At 41.5% G+C, this 20091-nt stretch overlaps 3 protein-coding genes across 8 annotated transcripts in view; all 3 read left to right on the forward strand.

Moving 5' to 3' along the window:
• Positions 1 to 135, forward strand: part of LOC109963047 (protein DBF4 homolog B-like) — a 2509-nt gene extending 2374 nt beyond the window's left edge. The window contains exon 7 of the mRNA XM_020605302.1: positions 126 to 135. Coding sequence (XP_020460958.1) covers positions 126 to 135 — 10 coding nt within the window. The remainder of the gene's footprint in view (positions 1 to 125) is intronic.
• Positions 136 to 561: 426 nt separating this feature from the next.
• On the forward strand, positions 562 to 4406 carry LOC109963072 (uncharacterized). Its single transcript, XM_020605335.1, has 6 exons — positions 562 to 603; positions 719 to 764; positions 1496 to 1627; positions 1822 to 1960; positions 2067 to 2200; positions 2329 to 4406. The coding sequence occupies exons 3-6, from the start codon at positions 1524 to 1526 to the stop codon at positions 3857 to 3859; spliced, it is 1908 nt and encodes a 635-aa protein (XP_020460991.1). The 5' UTR covers positions 562 to 603; positions 719 to 764; positions 1496 to 1523; the 3' UTR covers positions 3860 to 4406.
• A 26-nt stretch (positions 4407 to 4432) lies between these two features.
• adam11 (ADAM metallopeptidase domain 11) overlaps positions 4433 to 20091 on the forward strand; it is a 25473-nt gene continuing 9814 nt past the window's right edge. For 4 of the 6 annotated variants that reach the window (XM_020605331.1, XM_020605330.1, XM_020605332.1 and 1 more), the window contains exons 1-10: positions 4433 to 6584; positions 6857 to 7008; positions 10417 to 10493; positions 11236 to 11302; positions 15026 to 15108; positions 16130 to 16187; positions 17380 to 17443; positions 18050 to 18177; positions 19062 to 19136; positions 19631 to 19702. In XM_020605331.1, coding sequence (XP_020460987.1) covers positions 6527 to 6584; positions 6857 to 7008; positions 10417 to 10493; positions 11236 to 11302; positions 15026 to 15108; positions 16130 to 16187; positions 17380 to 17443; positions 18050 to 18177; positions 19062 to 19136; positions 19631 to 19702 — 834 coding nt within the window. In that variant the 5' untranslated portion in view covers positions 4433 to 6526. Of the gene's footprint in view, positions 6585 to 6856; positions 7009 to 10416; positions 10494 to 11235; positions 11303 to 15025; positions 15109 to 16129; positions 16188 to 17379; positions 17444 to 18049; positions 18178 to 18815; positions 18924 to 19061; positions 19137 to 19630; positions 19703 to 20091 lie in introns of those variants that run through there. The other 2 variants (XM_020605333.1, XM_020605334.1) reach the window with 2 other exon arrangements.

A 20091-nucleotide genomic window follows, 5' to 3' on the forward strand; every position in this document is an offset into this window, starting at 1 on the left:
GCCAGAGGTAAGTTTTTTTTTGGTTTTTTTTTTTTGGTTTTTTTCCCCAATTTCACCATAGGGCTCTCCCGAATAACAGATTTTGGGCTTCTGAGATTCTACATCTTGATGCCTGTCATTCCTAGTACCAGCTAGTCGACCAAACGTTCTCCTTTGTGTTTTTTCCTCTTCATCATCACACTCAGACCGCATTAAAATTTCTTATATAGCAATTATTAAAAAAATTCGAGCTAGTAAATAATTTAAGAATAAGAAAGTCACTTTCGGCTTTTCCCGTTTAGGGGTCGCCACGTCGAATTGTCACACTGACAACTCACATGTTGACATTTGGCACGTGTTTTACGCCCTTCCTGACGCAACCCCGGTTCGAACCCGGGCTGCAGCGGTTAGGGCGCTGTTTGAAAAGTTATTTTTAGATTCAGGAAAGCTCTCATTAAAATGTAATTAGCTCCATTGGGGTTAATGAAGACATAATTTTACAAATTAATTTGCTGTAATGTACATCAACCTTTGCTCTTTAATATTAATGGCTTTTATTTAAAACTCTCTTTTTTTAAATGCAGAAGTCTTGTACCAAACAACAAGGTTCTCGTGTTGTCAAAGGTTGGTTCATGTATTTGTGCTGCTAATGTGTTTATTTCTGAAAAATACCATATTTTTGTCAGCAAGAGTTTTGACAAAGCGTTCTAAGTTCCTCTTCTTTTCTTCCACTTCACAGCTGCAGCTTTGAGGTCACCATATCTCAAAATTGAAGACTTGAGCAGGTGAGTTTCATCTCATTCAATGCAGTTTGATTTTTTTCTCTAGCAGGTGAGGAAGAATATTCATCCTTAATCTTCTGCTTTTGACTCTAGTTAACCAAGAAGGATTGAATAGAATTCAGGCCAAAAGGAAATTATATTTTAAGCTTGCACAGCTTCATGACATAGTTGTTTAGTTATCAGATCCTTTTCTGACAGTGGGTGATGGTGACCTTTCTGTATTTTTGTCTTTCCTACCCCACTGGGTGCTAAAGCTCTGTAGGCTTGCATTTCAGCCCAGATTAATTTCTTAATTGAACCTGTTAAGGAGTCCCATCGTGTAATGTGACAAGCCCCCACAGTGATGCCGCTCCCCAGGAGCCCAGAGCAAAAGCAGACTGGATAAACTTTTGTGAGCTCCACTGCCTGTTCCTGCAGGGGATGTCTATGTTAATAGATCTTTTCATTTGCCCTCTTATTTCAATTAATTGAAGTGCACTGACTAATGCATGGACCACCTCTATGAGAAACTGTATCCATGACATGTGTAACAGAGTAACCTACTGTAGCTGGGGTCAATGTGTAATCCCACACGAACTTCGGCAGAGTTGTTTCAAACATCTTCTATTTGAATAGCCGTAATATTCTTCATTTTGCATCCAGGTTTTTAGCATCACTGCATTGTATTTAGTTTTTGCTTCATGTAAAATAATACCAGTACAAAGCTCTCTTCTGTTGTTTTGTCATATAAACAGGAAATACAGACCCTTGCATATACAGTCTATGACCTTCCCATCCCTGTGCTACTCGGGCAGATATAGTCCCTTTGAAACTCCTCCTCCTCCTCGGTTCGAAAAAAGGAGGAAGGAGAAGAAAAATAAAACAAGGTTTGTTATCTTACATCATTATTTAAATAATATGCCATTATATTGCTAAAACACAGTTTGGATTCAAGTTGATCTGGCTTTGATCGTTAAAAACGTACAGAAAATAAAATGCAGTCGGTTTAGAGAAGTTAACACTATAAACCAGTCTATCACAAAGGATTTATAATAATTGTGGTTTATTTTTTGTTAATTAGGGAGAAGAAAGAAGTTGAAAGCACTAGTCAGGATAAATCCCTGACTCCAATCAGTTGTAACCCTTCTCCTTGGCAGCCACGCAAAAAGGACGTGTCTTACTGTGAATGCTGCCAGCAACCCTTCACTAATCTGCAGGAGGTATATACAAATGACTTTCTCTTGTTGACACTTCACTGATTTTTTTTTTTGTTTTGTTTTACATCTGTTAGACAGTCTTTGAAATGCTGTCTTTTGGTCCTTGCAGCATTTACAGTCCGAACAGCATCGGACATTTGTGCTGGATCCCTCCAACTACAGTGTGGTGGATAAACTTGTGGCTGACATGCTTCCAGGGTTCAACCCCAGTCCATCTGAACTATCAGAGGAAACACTGAACAGGTGAGTTTGGATAATTGTTATATTATGGCATAGTGCTAATATTGTGAATGTTTTGTCATTTTTATCAGCCCACAATGGGTTTTCTGTTTTAAATGGAGAGTTTAGTGTTGACTATGTCTTCCTCCTAGACCACCAACTACTTCTTTGCCCATCCACGATGTCTGTGAACTTGAGCCTCTATCTGATGTGGAGACAGAACGTGCTGTCCAGGCTCTGCAGCGACAAGGTTCATCATTCAGTATTTGCATCTCCAGCCCTACTAGGGCTCCTCTTTCCTTTGGCCCTGCTGGTCCATCACCAGGAAGTCAGTTTCCCATCCCAAATCCAGACACTCTACGTGGTGACATCCAGTCTTTCAGTCCTACAGAGTGCCAGTTCCCTGTTATACAACCTCACACTCCAAGCCCAGCCATATTGGATGTCAAACCACAAGCTCATGACCTGGCCAGCCAGCAACCTGATTTTCCACATCTCTCCCCCTGCCCTCAGACCCCACCTCCTGCCCCTGATCCTTACTCATTGCCTCCGCTCCTCAGCCCACAAGCCCCTTATTCCTCCATTATGGAACCACACAACCTATACTCAGAGCCCCCTGTCCTTAGTCCTCAACAGTACATAGTAGAGGAGGCTGTAGAAGGTGTTATTTGTGAAATGGACAGTGCAGAGTGTTTGTCCAAATCCGTCTCAGCTGTCACACTTCCTGTCTCCACCACACTTCTTCCCTCTGTGGCTGTGACAAATGCAGAAGGAGTGAAGGGATCAAACCAAGATGGTCTTTTCTTATTGAGTGGGTTTGTATGTTCAAGCAGTGGTTTGGACTGTGATAAACTGGCTTCATGTAGATCTCGATCCCTCTCTCGACAGTCAGCTACAGCAGCAAACCGCAAAAAGCGCTGTCGATCGGCCAGCCCTGAATGTAGCTTGAGCAAAACGAGGAGGGTTACAGCGACATTTGACTACAGCTCTAGATGGACTGAACTATATCATACATCTGCAAATCCAGAAAGGGACATTATGGCAAAACCTGAAGGCTGTTTGTTATTTGACCAGACCTCTTGTCAGATGATACAATCTTGTCCTAACCCAAATGTCTCGTCAATGTCCAGCTTGTGCGCTGTGGAAACTGTTGGTTTAAAAGAGACTTCTACCACATTTTGTGCTCCCGCTGTACAGAATCTCACTCAGGCACCAAATCAAATTGACATTTTATGCCATGATAGCACCTCAGTTGCACATCAGCCCTCATGGCCGCTCTCCTCAAAGACAAAGTTTTTTGATCCTCCACTTCAGTTTTCCAGTGATAAACCTCAAAACTGTCCAAGTTCACTATCCCAGTCTACCTCAGTGTGCATTGAGTCTACCCTTATCCCAGACTTAGCCACACTCTCTCCATCATCATCAGACTCTGACTGGGACTGTGACCTGCTGTCACGTCTGGGTCCCACTTTGGCTACGTCTCTGCCGCCCACTGAGCAGAGCTGTGAGCTTGACAAGGACCTCCTCCAAAGGCCGTGCACCTGGATGCATGACACCAGCTACGAATCACATCTGCACACTGCTCTTCATATGTCAACCCCAACAGCTTCATTGTGTGGGGAAGAAACAGACCCTTCAGCATTTTCAAGGACATTGGTACAGATTGTCAAGGTTCAACACTGATCATTATTTGTTTTGATCAACTGGAAGCTGTGCTATGTCTTTAACTTAGCGGCTGTGTGCCCCACCTCCTTAACTAAAGGCAGCACTTAAGCTCATCAAAACAAGTCAATGAATTTAACATTGAATACGTATTTTGAATTTAGTGCAAACTAGATTGTAATATTCAGCTGTTTTTAGGAATGCTTGTTTTTACTTTTTAGCGTAGCTCAGTTGATGCATAGCGGATGCTGCAACTTTCCATAAATTTAATGGCATCCATTATTATTTTTCTTGCTTGTGCACAGAACCCAAAGTAATATTCTTTATGTCGTGCTGACTGCGGACTTTCAGCAGCCATGTCCGGGAACACATGGTGGTATTGAGAATTTAATGAGGCTTATCTGAAAGGGGCATTACTCAATTGCTGAAAGTGCTGCATCTGGATCAGATCCCACGTGCACCTACGTTGATGGTCAAACAAAATGAGGCGTTAGAGTGGAGGACTATAGCCTATAAGACGAACCAAGTAATGTCAAATAGCTTTTCCGGCCTTTTGAACTGGCCAAAGGACTGGCTTTGAGACGAGTGTGCCTTTTGAAGGTGGGCCAAAGGACTGGCTTTGAGACGAGTGCTTCACAGTAGTCTGCTGCCACTCATCTCTGCTTGTCAGATTTTGAAGTCTTAGGTCATTGCTCACCATAGCAGACAAAACTCAAAACACCTTGATGTCAAAAAACAGCATCCCCTGAATGTCCTATGGGGATATTTGCACCTAGTGTCTCAATTCAAAGATGCAGCTAAGCACACGACAGGAGACTAACTACATATCTGACCTTTATTTTTGGTCACGTCAGGGATGGAAACCATGTTTGGACTCAGAAAACACAGATCAGGTCATTTTATTTGCCCCAGGCAGCCCTGAATGTAACAAGTGATGCCAACTCGACATGATTTCATTATGTGGATAAGAAAAGTGTGAAACTAATTCTTGTACAGTGTTTTTAAATAAATTTCTAACCATCAGAAATTCCATCTGACAGTGTTTGGAAAAGTTGTGGCAAAGTTAAACTGTGGGAGTGTGCCGAAGGTGTTTTTTCTGTTGCTGGCTCTGCTTATAGGCTTAGAGAGGAGCAAAACGGGAGGCCAAGTATGAAGCAAGGGCATCAGTGGGTCGATGTGTGCTGCTTCCAGCTGACACAAAGAATATTTGCAATCTAATCTCCATGTACTGTTATGTAACCCTTAACTATCCAGATATGCTGGCATGAAGGGATCCTTTGTAGGGCTGACCCTGGCCAAAACCAGCTTGTCTCCAAAGACAGGAGAACAAATCTACCCTGTCACTGGAGAGATGTTTTTGTTGGACTGTAGCAGTTGTATCTTGTGAGGGAGTAATTTCCCTCTGGGAACTGTGGGGGTTCAGTTTCAGCTCCCAGTTGGAAATTACACGTTTGTATCAGAGATACAAAGCTGAAAATTGCAAATACTCTGGTCAAGGTACCTGGCATGTCCATCCACAGACTTCCATTTGACAAGATTTGCAGTCTGTGTTGATGGATCATAATTGGCGGTCATGTTTAATTAGGTTATTTATACGGTATATTTAAATTCAGTAAAATCTAAAATAATAAAATGTGTTTCCAAAGGCTCTAATGGCAGCAGGGAACTACAACTAATTTACCTCAACAAATGGAGTTGCCAAGTTGATTTGGAATTGTAGATGCTATAGTGTCCATTTCCTGGCACACTTTGAGGATGTCTTGTCCATGTTGTTTTAAAAATTGGGATTAAATGTTCAGTCTTGGCATTGATCAAAGCTGCTGACCAGACGGTGTGTTTGTCAGCTGCAGACAATGTCAAGAATGAACTTTCAGTTTCAACATGAAGGTACATCAGATAGAAGAAACACAAGATATTAGAAATATCAGACATTCAGTGCAAAGTGAGTTCTTGCCTATAATCCCAGAATTGTAGAACAACGTAGTATAATTCTGCAATTACAATTGGGGATTGGGAAAAATGTGGGATAAACCTTAAACTTGGGCAACTGTGGCCTCAGCTAGTGTGTCCTGTGTGGAGATGATCTGGGGTGCTTTGCAGGAAGGCACTGCATAAATGCAGCTATTTTTAAATGACCACTCTGGTTGATTGATGGGATACTAAGTAAAACAAAACAATCAAAAAGAATTGTTTAACAGTGATCTTCAGTCTTTATCCCAATCATTTTGTGACCCTGAAATTTTGAAATTTAATGCTTTAGAGCATCGAGATGCTGGCTAATGCTGAAAGACAGTATTTGAGGTGTTAGTTTATTGAACCAGGTGTTTACTCGGGGCTCCGGGGCTCGTCAGGAGCGTGGGTTGTCCCCTCAAGCCCCACGTGCTCCGTGTTTGCAGGTTCTTACGCAACCTCACTGTTTTCAAGCAGGACTAGTAAGGCCGATGCGTGCGTGAGAGGTCTTCGGGTCTTTGTGACACTGACACAAACCATCCCGCTGGAGCCAGGCGGAGGAACATCGTCCAGGGTGCTTTTCACTTGCTAGAGGCGGAACGGGAGTTGAGAAATCCGGGCCCCGCTGCTGTGTTCGTCTCCACCGTCAACCGCAGCCCTTCCGCAGCTGCGCTCACGGCTCCAGTCAGTTCATTTAACGGCGCCACACGAAGAAATCGCTGGGACTATGTGAGAAACATGCTGGCTGTGAGGTGCCTGCTGTTCGCTGCAGCGTGTGCACGGTGCGCCGTGACAGGTAAGACGTGTGTTTTACCTTAGGATTTAGTTTCCAACGTAACTAATGGTCAGTGATAAAACAAATAGGCGACAGTGTTTCCGTCACTTATTGCATCCACTCACCCTTCGCTCTCTCATAACAAGGACAGTGTAGTTGTTTCAGTGTCAACAAGCAGCAGCTGTTGAATCTGCCGTACATTTAAACAGCAGCATTCAGGTCCGTGCACCCTCGGTTTTCTCACTTTATCTCATCCTGCGTGTGCATTGATCCGTTTCCCGTGTCTTCTGCAGGTCTGGAGGAATGGGTGAGTCTGGAAGGAAGACTACCGTCTGCAAAAGTGGTCGTTCAGCCCAAGCGGCTCCTGCAGCAGATCCATTCCCCGGAGGAGCTGCTCCACAGCCGCCTGGACACCCGGGTCAAAAACTACACAGCGGGGGTGCAGGTGAGTGTTGGTGGCACCTGTAGCTGATGTCGATGCATCTTCCACCAGAGCTGAACATACTGCTAATTGTTGAGGCCAAACTGACTATATTTTGGGGAGTACACGGGTGTGAGTCATGCTTAGTGAATGCAGAGGGCTGACTGCAAGAGTGGACCTTGATTTAAGCACAGCTCAAAGCAGGTGGAGTCGCCATCCAACTTTCTCCCATCTGTTACACTTAAAATCTGTTTTACATGGAAGGAGCTGAAATAATTAGACACATGTAAATGATGAATGACTTGAGGATACTGATGTAAAGATGTATAACACTTTTTACTTGGCAGTAGTTCCATTGTAAGTTTGGTAAATAGTTTGTTTGCCCTTAAATCACCTTACTTTTTGAAAAACATTTAAATAGATTTTACTGCATCCATAAAGATAAACACTGCATAGGTAGGTAGTGTATGCTGTATGTTCCCACAATGTACAGCATGCCCCTGTGTTTCCGATACCATTTCCCCAGTCAATCTGAGAGATTGCAATAAAAAATACACAGAGAAATACAGGTGATTTCTAACTTTCACCAGCTCTCTGTCAGGCCCTGGTTCACCTCTGTTTGTCCTTTTGGTTATCACTCCTATTCCCTGCCCAGCTTGCTCAGAAAGAAACTCATCTTCAGCTGGCTGCTCCTTTCCACCCTGTTAGATTATATTTCACATTTCTACTTGTCCTCTCTTATTACCTTTGCTACGCTGACCTTGAGCTGCCCTCTGTGGTCAGCATGCCGTCTCGTGATTCTGGAGACTGTAGGAGTCTTGTGGAAGATGTGTGCTGTTGTTTCCTCAGAGTCACTGTACTACCTCTAAAAGAAAATTAGTGTTTACATGGGAGGATTATCTTTTGTGTGAATTCAACATGGAAAGGGTTTAAAAAGGTGACTGCAGACTGAATAACAGCCTAATCAGTGCCAACTGTAAATCACTTCACTTTTTCCTTTTTTTAAATAACTGAACACTCATTTGGACCAAATGGACATTTTGCAACCACACACAGACTGAATTTGAAACGTGCATGGGCAGTATAGGTTTTGCTGGATTCATTAAAGTCTGCGCTTGTCTCTAGACTTAAAGCTGCTGTAAGAGTTACTTTTACATGTACATGTATTGTGAAGGCTGTTACTTGTAGTGAGAAAACCACAGGTGATTTTCACCTCACTTTGTAGTTCTCCTCAGCATTTCAGTGTCTTTCAGCTCATTGTTTTGATTTTATGATTTGCAGCTTTTGCCACTTGGATTCTCACTGCTCTCATCAGGCTTGTTTTTAGCAAGAGGCAGCTGCTTTATAGGGAAAAGGCTCTGGTAAACTAACAGTACACTACCTGGCCAGCGCCAAAGGGGCATGACCACTAAAATTAGTGACTGATAGAGTTTCTCTGGATTCTGTCAGAGGTTTTCTACTAACTGTGGCCCAGGGACCTCCACTGTAACTAAGAAGCAATCTGAGGACCACTTTTGTGGAGTGGATATTCCAGATGGGCACTATTTTATTGCTGAAAGTCATGTTGACATTTTTTTATGTTATATATTTGCCTGAATTTGAATATTCACAGACGATTTAATATTGTATGTTTAATTACATACATAGAAATGTGTTTACAAAATAAGATTTACAACAGGATTCCAACAGTGAAAGCACATCACTGAATGCATGGTTGGGGACCACCTGCAGTACCTTCACGGACCACCAGGGGGCCGCAGACCTCTGGTTGAAAACCCCTTGACTATATGATTAGGTGTACTGAGCTGAGAAACTGATAGTCTGACAAAATTTTAATGTTTGGGATTTGATATTAAAATATAGAGTAAGATTCTTTGCAGTCATTACTCTCATGCAACTTTCTTGTCAGTGCTCAGAGGTACCACTTTGGGCTCCACATTCTATAGTATATGCCCCAGTGGAGGCTTAGATTGGTGCTAAGTGGTTTACAGAAAGTGCATAGTAATGTTGTTGAGATATGCTTTGCAGCTGGCCATCTCAGTTAGTACTGATGGGAGCCCGCGGTGAGCTCTGTCTTTGTGTTGCGTATGGGGTTATCCTTGTATCAAGGTCACACAGTCACCAACACTGTCATCCAGAAGCCTCTCAGATGGATGTCTACCTTGTTTTCAGGGAGAGACCGCTGACGGTGGATGTCCCTTATTATCCGAGTCTTTGTTGCATTGTTCTCTATTCATGCTGTTAAATTATTTTATATTGAACATCTGTCAGTCTTCTTCCCTCCTCCATTTTTTTCTGCACACTTCTGTCACATTTTCCCACACAATTTTATTCAGTTTCCTCAGGGCATGAAGTACTTGACAAGCTTGAATTAGCGATGCATGATTTATTGAACTAAAAGGAAGATTTAGACATTCAGATACTTTTTTCCTTGGTTTCTGTTCTGCTGCATATCACTGGAAATATTCATGTTTGTTTATCCACCACTATATTGAATCTTTGCCCTTACTGCAGACAGAGACATGAGACTGAAACCAGGAACCGTAGCATAAAAATTAATGCATGACCTTGGCTTAGAGATGGAGCCATTTTCCACATTGTAATTCGACTACTGATACCTCTGTATACTGTGTACATGCAGGACTGAACCCTTTTCTGTTGCTTTTCCAGTGGGTTTTTCCTTTGTTTCCCAGTTACATGTTTGTTTGTTTTTTTCTTTCCCTTGTCTGAATGAAGAGATTGTGTAGCGGGTGTTTGTTTTACCGAAGCCACTGAGACAAACAAAGTTACGAATACATAAGAATACAGGATACTAGTCATCTGGTTCAACATTCACACAAAGGCAGGAAAATCTTTACGAACATGCTGACACAATAAACGGTCTGGTGTCACAACCACACAAATGCCTGTATACCATGACTACAAAGCCACAGCCACTAAACTACAAAGCATCAGCTAATAAACTTTAAAAGGGGGCTACCATAAAATTCTCACTACAGTTATGAAGTTTGTTCATTCTGTGAAAATTGAAAAATGAAACACGAAAAAGCATCATTTTAAACATTTGCTGCAGCTAAACATTGTTCAGAATCACAGAAGATGTGGTATATGTGCAAACTAGAATTTAAAACAATGAGTAGAATTTTTTTGGAAAAAGTATAAAATCATGCAGAAGACATTGAGAATATTTGTCTGATTTGATGTACAGTAATCATAAAAACATGGTGCATTAGGTTTTATGTTGGTCAGCATTAACATTATGTAGGTTCTTTAAGGAGCTGGAACAAAATGATAGTGTAAAAATGGAATAAGACAAAGGATGGACATAATCATCAGGATTCCAATTTTTTTTTCTTACTAGTTTAATCAGTTTCTCTTTTTTCTTTTCTATTATGCCATCACCTCTCAACTTCTCCCCCATCCCTCTCTCAGCCAGTCCATCTGTCCCAGAGCAGCTTCCTGGTGGAGGCCTTCGGCTCCTCCTTCATCCTTGATCTGGAGCTCAACCAGTAGGTCCACACATGCCTGCAGAGCAGTTACACAGCCACACCACACACCCACCAAACAATATTTTAATGGTTACAACAAAATCGCCCCTCCTGCAAAGGAATAAATACAGCATTAAATAAGAAGACTGTCACAGAGTCAGTCATGGTTGGCCCTACAGTCAGAGTCTAGAGTCCACACACACTCACGACGGTAGCGCCATCATCCTTCCTAACCCAGTTAGGACTTCTCCCAGTTACACATCCTCCTATTGCTTAAGCCAGAGTCACAGTCTTTCACCAGCTCTACACCCCTTCTTCCAAGAAGTGTCTGAGATGTCCAGTACATGAACTTCTAGGTTGAGTTGACCTAACACCCATTTCCTTTTCTAAGCATGAGCAGAGCACACGAACAGTTCACATAAGGCTGAAGTTATGTACAACTTCAAGCTTCCCATTTAAGGAAGGCTTCTGTCTGGATGTTTACCCATAAATTAAACAAGGAGGACACAAGCCAAGATATTCCTGCTTGAACAAGCTATCAGTAGATTGTACATGAGGATCCTTGGGAACTAACATCCTCAAACATTTCTCTCCAAGCTTTTATAAATGCTTAGCTCACTACACACTATTCTATTACATATTGCCTCTGGACTGGTACCTTGTTTGTTTTTGACCACTACACTGCAATCTAGAGTAATGGCATATGATGATATTACAGAAGTATTGAGTTCAGGCTGAAACTAAACTAAATCCTTCTCTCCAGCAATCTCCTGTCCACGGACTATGTGGAACGTCACTATGACAACGATGGACAGCTGTCACAGAATATGGTAGGACTGCTTTATAGAAATAGTTTGACCATTTCAGAAGATGTATTGTTTTCTAGTGTCAGTGAACTTTAGCAGTGCCTCTAAGCAGCTTTTGTACCTTCAAACAGAGCCAGGCTAGCTGTTTCCAGTCTTTATGCAGAGCTAAGCTGATTGGTTGCTTGTTGTAGCATCATATTTACCATCCAGAGAAGTGATAATGATTTTCTCATCCAGCTCACAACAACAAAACAGTAGTGTATTTCCCAAAATGTTGACCTATTGACAAGCTGTTGCCATATATTGGCATCCTCATTCCTACAGAACTGAATAAGCTTGTTATCCATCCTGGTGAGTTTAATGGAAGTGTTTCTGAGGGCTTTATTCCGCCTGAGTGAAACTGAACACAGTCTATAAACAAGTGGCAGCAGCGTTTGTTTTTCTTGTCCTTCAGGCATAAATTCAGTATGACTGACTAGATGCTAGTGTGAATGGCTTTGAAGATGTTTTGCCTCCGGTGTGTATTAGCTGATTGTTATAGCTTGTTTTGCTGCATACTCGTCAGTTCACATCATCCTTAATCTGTGGAAATGTAGCCAAAATTTAGGTGTGTGCAAACCGCCCTATAGCAGTGTTATGAGTCTAGTTTGTTTACTGAGACAGGAACAGTAGTTAATGCAGACAGCTTGACGTTCAACACCATATGGTTGAAAGCCTTTCTCCGTCTGTATCCTCTGCTTTGTCTCCTTCACTTTCCTTTTCTCTGCCAAAGACCACCTGACCAATCGCTAGATAGTTGCCATGGCTGCCAGCAGTCAGCAGCAGCTTGTGTCATGAGGGGAATTCAAATTATGCCCATTCCCACACACGAACATCTTACAACCTCGCTCTTCTTCTTGGAGTCGGGTGTGTAAAATTGGCACGAGTTACTGAGCTTGAAGTTTATTTGCACAGGTTAAAATCTGATTAATAGGAAAAAGAGTATTGGTTGCCTGGGCAAGAACACAGCAGCAGATTTATTCTCTACCTGGTATAAACTATTACAATGGTAAATATATTTAGATTTTGTAGTAAAAACCTAAAAATAGGCACAAGTTAGGCTTAGTTAATAACTGGTGGGGTTAATATTGGAGTACAGCTCATAAAGTCAGTGGAAGGGAAGTGTTAAAGGGGAAATCAAAAGTTATTGTCACTTTCTTTAGAAATCTTGAATTGAAATAGTCTTTGTGCCTGAATGGCTGTTCATCCACCTTTTTATATTCAAACACATGTATCTATAGAGAAATAACATGGTAGAATGCACAGAGGGATGTTTCCTATGCAGCCACTCTTCCCACCACCTTTCTCTCATATTATTTGGTTTTATTGATGTGCTAATAAATTCCTACTGCCATTGTGTGTCACTGGTTAATCAGGATTTCTTATACAACATGGCTTTTTACATGTGGTTGCATGCGTGAGTGGCCATTATTCGAAGTGCATGCATCTCCTCTGAAAAGCACAGTCAGTTTGTGTCTGCTGTGTCAGGCAATTTGATTTCCTCCATTTAGCCTTGTAATCCTGCCTTTTATTTATTCATCATCCTGCCCCAGGCTAAGTGCTGTGGACTCTCTCTCCATTCACTGTGAATGATGAAAGTTCTTCTCACCCTTAACGGATGAACTGATGCTGAATTTAAATAAGTTTTATAGAGGTACTAGGACTTAATCTGGTTGTTATTTTGCACGTTGTTCCACAGCTTTGAATTTAATAGAAATTAAATATTTTCATACAGCTACTCTTAGGAACATGCCGTCTTTCCACTGACTTTTTTTTTTTGTTGTTGTTGTTGTTACAACTTTATTTTGCGAGAAATAATTAATGTGAACTAATGTTATCTTTCTCTGTTGGATGAAGATGCTGTACTTGACAGACAACCAGGTCACCCAGTGATGTTCCATCAACAAAGGCCTGTCTGATTATGTGAGAGGCTTCACCCTATACGATTTAGTCAACCTTAGCTGAAATCTTAGAAATACTCTCGCTGTTAGCCCAGTGATCAGGTCACCTAATGACTGAAATACAACCCTTATTTCATTTCAGCGTAGCAAAGAAGTTGAAAGACTGATGAGAAATAATGTTTTACATGCCCTTATTTTGACTTGAGTGGTTTCTCAGCTCGGAGTAAAGGTTGATAAAGCATGACGAACAGCAGGTCCTGATCGCTGCTTTTCTCTTTGGTCTGTCGGCCATGCTAGACAACAACAAGCTCAGGTGGCAGACATGACTTTCTGGAGTTCATTACAAACACCTGAAACTGACCCTCGCTCTCACACACACACACACACATTTACATGCACACACTCTGTAGGTAGATGTAAACAAAGACACCTGATTGTAATCTCCATCCACTTAAATGAGACCTGTTTGATTATTGAAAATTCTCACAAGTGTAATTATTAATTGTGTGACTGTCCACCATGCACTTTATTTTCTGCCCCATGACTTTTGTTAGCTCTCACAATTAAACACGCGCTTGATTGACAGCGGAGAGTCTCCTTTCCAGTTGTCGTAATCTGATCATGCCTGTGCTATGAGTGGCAGCGTGGAAACACTGGGTTTAAAACTTGATCATCCACTCGGAGCCTTTCAAGGGATTATGAATAATCAGGTGAAGGTATCTAGAAGAGGGGTTTACAGATAATACTCTACGGCACTTCCTCTAGTTTCACCAAAGTATCAGGTGACACTGGTTCACACACTGAGACAGTTTATTTTATCCTGTGTCCAAGGGGGACCTCACCAATTTTACACTCCACAGTCCATTTACTAGCCAAGCGTTTAGTTCAGCCTCTGTCTTCTGGAACTTTTGGAGGAGCTTTCTAAAATCTGAGACACTTGGAGACACTCTGCTACTAACAGAAAAGTTGAGCTACAAACTGAAGGCATGAGGTTTTGAAGATGTGGGCGTGAACCAGGCATAAGTGATGCTATCAAGTTACGTTATGGGACGTATAGGATTTAGTAACTGAATAGCCTGCTGTGTATCTGCTTCTGCTGTATCAGTTTTGACTATCTTCTTTTAAATCTGTCTCTGAAGTGTATGTACGTGCATGGCTAAAAATGAACTTGCACAGAGACGAGGAGACTGTACACTGTAACCTTGACGTGGGTTATTTTCTATTTTTTTGATTTTGTTCTGCAGAAAACTGAAATTGCCATCATGTAGGGTGTTGGTAAATTCACTCATTAGATCTTAATGATGAATTTGTCTTGTTTTTACAATATCATGGTTAATGCATATACAAAACTGACTTTATTAGGTCACTTGTGTGAAGATGAGATCCGAATTTAATTAACATTGTACTGTAGGTTCATATACACTTTACAGTGAACCCAGAGTCTGTCACTCTCATTTGACCCTTGATCTTTTAGCCACACACAGCTTTTTCTTGCTGGAACTCAACTCATTTGGTACCTCTGCAGGTAATGGTTTTCCAGCAGTCGTGTCCTAGTCACTGATGTCCTTCAGGGGACTCACCTGGATGGCTGTCGTCCCTTGTCTGACAGTAAATACTTGCTCTTTAGAATACAGGACATGGTGACAGTGAAGTGTTCGCAGTCCGTGCGCCTGCTCTGTGTGGATTTAGAATACAGGACATAGTGACAGTGAAGTGTTCGCAGTCCGTGCTGGTTTCGTTTTCTGGAATCTGATGTAAACAAGTTACTGGATGTCAGTGCTCACTGTAATCTACGGTTTGTTCCCAGGGAGGAGAGCACTGCTACTACCACGGGTGTGTGCGGGGGCTGCCAGGCTCCTGGGCTGCTCTTTCCACCTGCCATGGCCTACAGTGAGTCAAATTCTTTGACTAAAGGTTGGCACTTCATCTGAAAGCTAGACCCGGTCAGGGCCCAAAGCTTTGTGAGTTGAAAGTTTGAAGACTTGATGCACATTTGCCCAGAGCTTCCAAAGCTTATGGCAATAAAATAAATTTAGAAACTCATTGCTGATTCTCTGAAAAGTCTTCAACAAGGAAATCAGTTGTTTCCTGTTTCAGTTTATTGAAAATTAAGCAGAGGAAAAAAACATTTGAATCAATTGGCCAACTTTTTAGAAAGTATGCTAATATGCCCTGGTCAATATGTAGCCAGAGCCGGCAGCTACTTTGCTTGGCCTCTCTTAGCGTAAAATATGGACGTATATCCTTGCCAAAATGTTTGTGGGTGCATAACTCTTGTTTGAAGGGCTGCTCAGTTTTTGAGGACACACAGGCATAGTGTGCAGAACCAGATTTGAGAGTGACGGGGGACAGAAGCAGGTGATTTGAGCGAGCAGCAGGGATCCTCTCAAATGTGATTCTGCTCTTACAAATCTGTGCCTGCATGCTCTCACATTTTGGTTCGCAAACTGAATAGTGCTTGAAACTTATTTTGTGCACTTTCAACATTTTTGGTATCAACATACTTTGATGTGGAATAATCTGAGAGGGTAGACTCTGAAATAAGAGCACCCATAGTTGGGTGTACTCTCTCAAATCTGATTTGTGTTTACCAAGATGTACCTGAGTGCTCTCACATTTTGATTCACAGACTTTGTTTTGCTCAATATGATTTGTGCGATTTAAGTGTTCTGGGAGCAGATACAGTATACTCCCATAATAGAGACCACAATCTGGTGGAAGTAGCTACTTCCAAAGGTAACAATCTGCCTACCAGCACCTAAAATACTAAATGCGATAGATACAACTGGCAGCTAAGGATTTCCTAAAAGCCATTCATCCCTCCCAGCTCCAGGACTCTCAGGATAATAAGTCAAACTGTTGTGGCTTCCAGATGTTTTTATTGTAACTTAGCTCTGTTTTGTATTTTCAGGGGGATGTTTTCTGATGGGAACTTCTCATATGGGATTGAACCTGTTGGCAGTGAGGAGGTGAGGCAAGACTTCAGTGAGATGGATCAACTAGGCTGATGAATAAACACATGGGTTTCTATTTTCTCGGCATCTTACCAAGGCAGCAACAAAGTCAAATAAAAAAAAAAAAACTAACAAAAATCCTTCAAACTTATCAAAATCTGATAGAAGTCTTTACAGTGAAGTTGCCCATAGTGTCGTGTATCTACATTGAGCGCCATCAATCTAGACAGTGTTACTCTATCTCTGAGCTGTTGAATGGAAAGTATTGAGCTGATACACAAGCCACCACCACTGAAGCACATTTCCTGTCTCATAGCTGAGGGAGATGTAATCTGATACAAACAGAGAGGAAATTTAAAACAATCAACACAAAACATTTAAGAGGTTTTCTAAATCTTCCAGAAATATTCAGATTTATTTTATGGAATGTGTGTTATTAAAAAGAAATGGACATGACAGGGTGGCCCAAGGGATTGTGAACAAAGCGCTTGGGCTGGAAGAGGCTGAGCTTCCTTTCCCATTAAGACCCACAGTAATCGAAGTGCAGCTCAATTACACATAGACTGGATTGATGGATCGGTATCCTGCCAGCTCGTTTTCAAACTCCCCCACTCTTTCTCTCTCCTTGGCTCTCTATCTCAGATGGGTCATTTTCATAAACTATTTATCCTTGGCTCAAGTATACCACAGTGTCCAGTAGTGCTATTGCCATTATGACAGCCCAACAATTGATTAATTATGCATCAGAGCACTTTTCTCCTCGTTGAGCCATCTTTACCTCAACAGACAGCACTTTCCTCCCACAGAAAAAGCTTTTAAATTTAGGTTGAGAATCATTTGCAGTCTTGTTTTTCTTGTTCATTTTTTCAAACTCCTTTTGGTGTTAATGAATTCTAAGGTTATAACCGTGACTTGTTCAAATCTGCGCCCTTTCACATGAATAAATTCTTCAGTTTTGCTTCTGTTGGTCAAAGCCTGATTCACCGAGAGCAGTGTCGGATTTTATCCCTCGTAAAAACAGTGTCCTAGTTCCTCATCTGCTGCTGTCTGACCTAGAGTTTATTTTAAAGAGTTGAGGTAAAATTGAACTTTTTCCACTTATGTCTTGGTCGTGGAATGGTGAACAAACAAAAAGGAATTTTCAGAATTGAAGTGTTCTCCATCCTGTCTCTCTGTGTTTGTCACTGTTTTGTCTGATGCTTTTCAGGAGCAGAAAGACCACATCCTGTATCGTATGCCGGACATTGACCTGTTCCCACTTCCCTGTCCAGGTAGGAGCACCGTCAAGCTTGCAGGGAAGGTCTACACAGAGATTTCTTAGTCAACATAATGGACCATATCTGAACTTTGGGAATTTTTTTTCCCACCCTTCTTGATGCAATGAATAAGTTTTGATGAATACAAAATCCCTGCATGGTCACACAGATTTATAAATTGTATGTCTGAGTGACACACAGCCTGCTGTACATACCCAGCTATAAAACAAATGATAGGCTTTTATGACAAATCATTTTGATTACATTTTGTAAAATGAGGCATATTGGGTCTGTTTTGCTGTTAAAAAGAAGGCTAAACAATCAGATGTAATGGACGTGTGTTTTTCGGTTGCATTTCTCTTATGCAGCAAACTGTGTCTCACTAAATGTTTCACTTGTCTCTACTTTTTCAGTGCCTCACCCCTCTCTTCCCCTATCTACCTTGTTACACTCTCCCCTTTGCTGCTCTCTCCTCTGTTGGCTGTGAGATAATTGATTTCTCATGCAAAGGAGTAGACTGAAATACATGATTACAGCCACCCCTGGACTGATGGGTAGTCATCTTTTCTTTGGCTCTCACTTATGCTGTCTCGCTTCACACCGTCTCCATGTGTGTTCCAGGATGCTCGGTGAACAGCACAGAGAGGCAGACGGGCAGTCACAGCGAAGGAATGTTGAACGACAAAGATGGCAGGTCTGAAGAAGAGAAACCTGTCTTTACAAAAGGACTGAGACGCTCAAAAAGACAAGTCAGTTTTAATACAGCTTCTGTGCCTTTCTTTCTCCCAACAAACACGTGACCTGACACAGTGATGGAGACTGTCGGTCAGATGATGCTAAGGTTCTGCACATATCCCGATAGTTTTTCTCAGCTTCTGTGCTGATAAAAAAAGAATCCCAGGGTAACCAAGAAAGACGGATGTCTGGAGCTTTCTGATGACTAGTAAAGAATTAATTGAAAATTAAGTAACTTTCTCAATCTCCAACAGAGGTTTGCATTACAAGCTGAGGGTGTAAAGTTTAAAACATGCAGGTTTTACTCGGGGGAGAATATCAGAGGCCTTTAGAAGATAAAGATGGTAGCCATGGATGCCAGTCCAGATTGAAATATCAGTACTATTTGATGGATTGCCTAAAATTGGGTGCAGGCATTCATGCCTTCCTCCAGATGAGCTGTAATTCCTTTGCTGACCCCTCATCTTTTCCTGTAGCACCATCATCAGGTCAGAATTTCAGTGTGGCCAGTACTTGAGTTTCTGATCTAATACCCAAAAACAAATGAAATTTATGTATTTATTTTATGATACTAATGATAATTATCTTTAAGGATGTTTATTTCAAACCTTTGACATGTAAGGGCTTTAAAAACAGGTTTCTTTCTTGATAGACTCCAGAGTGTATCCCTTCAGATACACGTCGATATTCTGCTTAATGAATGAATGAGTGGTTGTTGCCTTCTCAAGAACAAAGATTAGAGTTTCACCAGCATCAGCAGGTGTGTGTGTTCTCGGTTTGCATAGTGACTTCTTCTGCTGGGCTTGTGTGTGTGCACTGTGTTTGTCTGTCCTGTGGGAAGGTTATTATGGCAGCAGTCTCAAAGTCTGACAGTATGGATTTCTTTTGCCCCCTCTAGGTGAGGCGAGGCCAGCGCACAGTCCAGACTGAGACTAAGTACATTGAACTCATGGTTGTCAATGACCACGAACTGGTAGGTGTAAAAATACTAATATCTACTTAGTGAAATATTCTAGGAAACAAGCAGAATATACAGTAGTTTGGCTGTTAAATTACTTTTCATGCAGACCTAAAGTGTGCAATGTATTTGTGTAAGCTAAGAATGATGCTCCTCACTACAGAAATACTTCAACCTGGATTCAAACAAACATCAGATAATAAAAGTATACATAATCTGTTCTATATCATATCCTCAGCATGCTAAAAGAGAGGATAAGACCTAACCAGGACTAGTGTTCATTTAAAGCCATCATAACAGACAGATGCTGCTGATGATGTGACACAAAACAGAAGTTGAGTTTTGGCCAAAATATCTTTCTCTGCAACTGTAGCATGACAGCAGTAAGAAAACGTGAGTGTGACTCTTAGTGAAATTAGGACTCAATCAGCTTGTGCTTTGTCACTACCTGTGTTTAGCATAGAAAAGGATGATGGGCAGTAACGGCGTCTCTGCTCGCCCCCTTACAGTTTGTCCAGCTCCGTCGGTCGACCACGCAGACGAAGAACTTTGCCAAAGCAGTAGTGAACATGGCCGATGCAGTGAGTGGTTTTAAATTATTATGAAAGTATATTGTTGAGGGGTTGAATACGTTTCCTCTTTCTGTCATCTGTTTTCCTATGGCACAGACTGAGCTTACGCATGACTGTTGCTACTATTCATAGAAAATAATTTCCTGCAGATGAAACGTTCCTGACTGGGATGGTGTTACTGTCTGGCACTTCTCTTTTTTTGTTTTTAGCCACCAAAGGTTTGGTCTCAGAGTGTTTTCCAAATTGGGATGTATCAAAATATTTTGTCTATTTTCTGCCATAAATCTTTCAGGTATGGAAAGTTTTATTGGTCTCATCTCTTGAATTTTTCATCCAGATTCTCATCTACTCATTTTTAACAGGGTCTTTGAATATGAATGAGTGTGTGTGTGTGTGTG

The sequence above is a fragment of the Monopterus albus genome, unplaced genomic scaffold (genome assembly GCF_001952655.1).
Source record: "Monopterus albus unplaced genomic scaffold, M_albus_1.0 scaffold69.1, whole genome shotgun sequence".
Lineage (NCBI taxonomy): Eukaryota > Metazoa > Chordata > Actinopteri > Synbranchiformes > Synbranchidae > Monopterus > Monopterus albus.

Excerpts from the sequence above, each read along its gene's own strand:
- LOC109963072 (XM_020605335.1), top strand. The coding sequence starts at position 1,524 with ATGACCTTCCCATCCCTGTGCTACTCGGGCAGATATAGTCCCTTTGAA. Across the intron at positions 1,961-2,066 it reads CCTTCACTAATCTGCAGGAG|CATTTACAGTCCGAACAGCA; the intron begins GTATATACAAAT and ends TGGTCCTTGCAG. Across the intron at positions 2,201-2,328 it reads TCAGAGGAAACACTGAACAG|ACCACCAACTACTTCTTTGC; the intron begins GTGAGTTTGGAT and ends TCTTCCTCCTAG.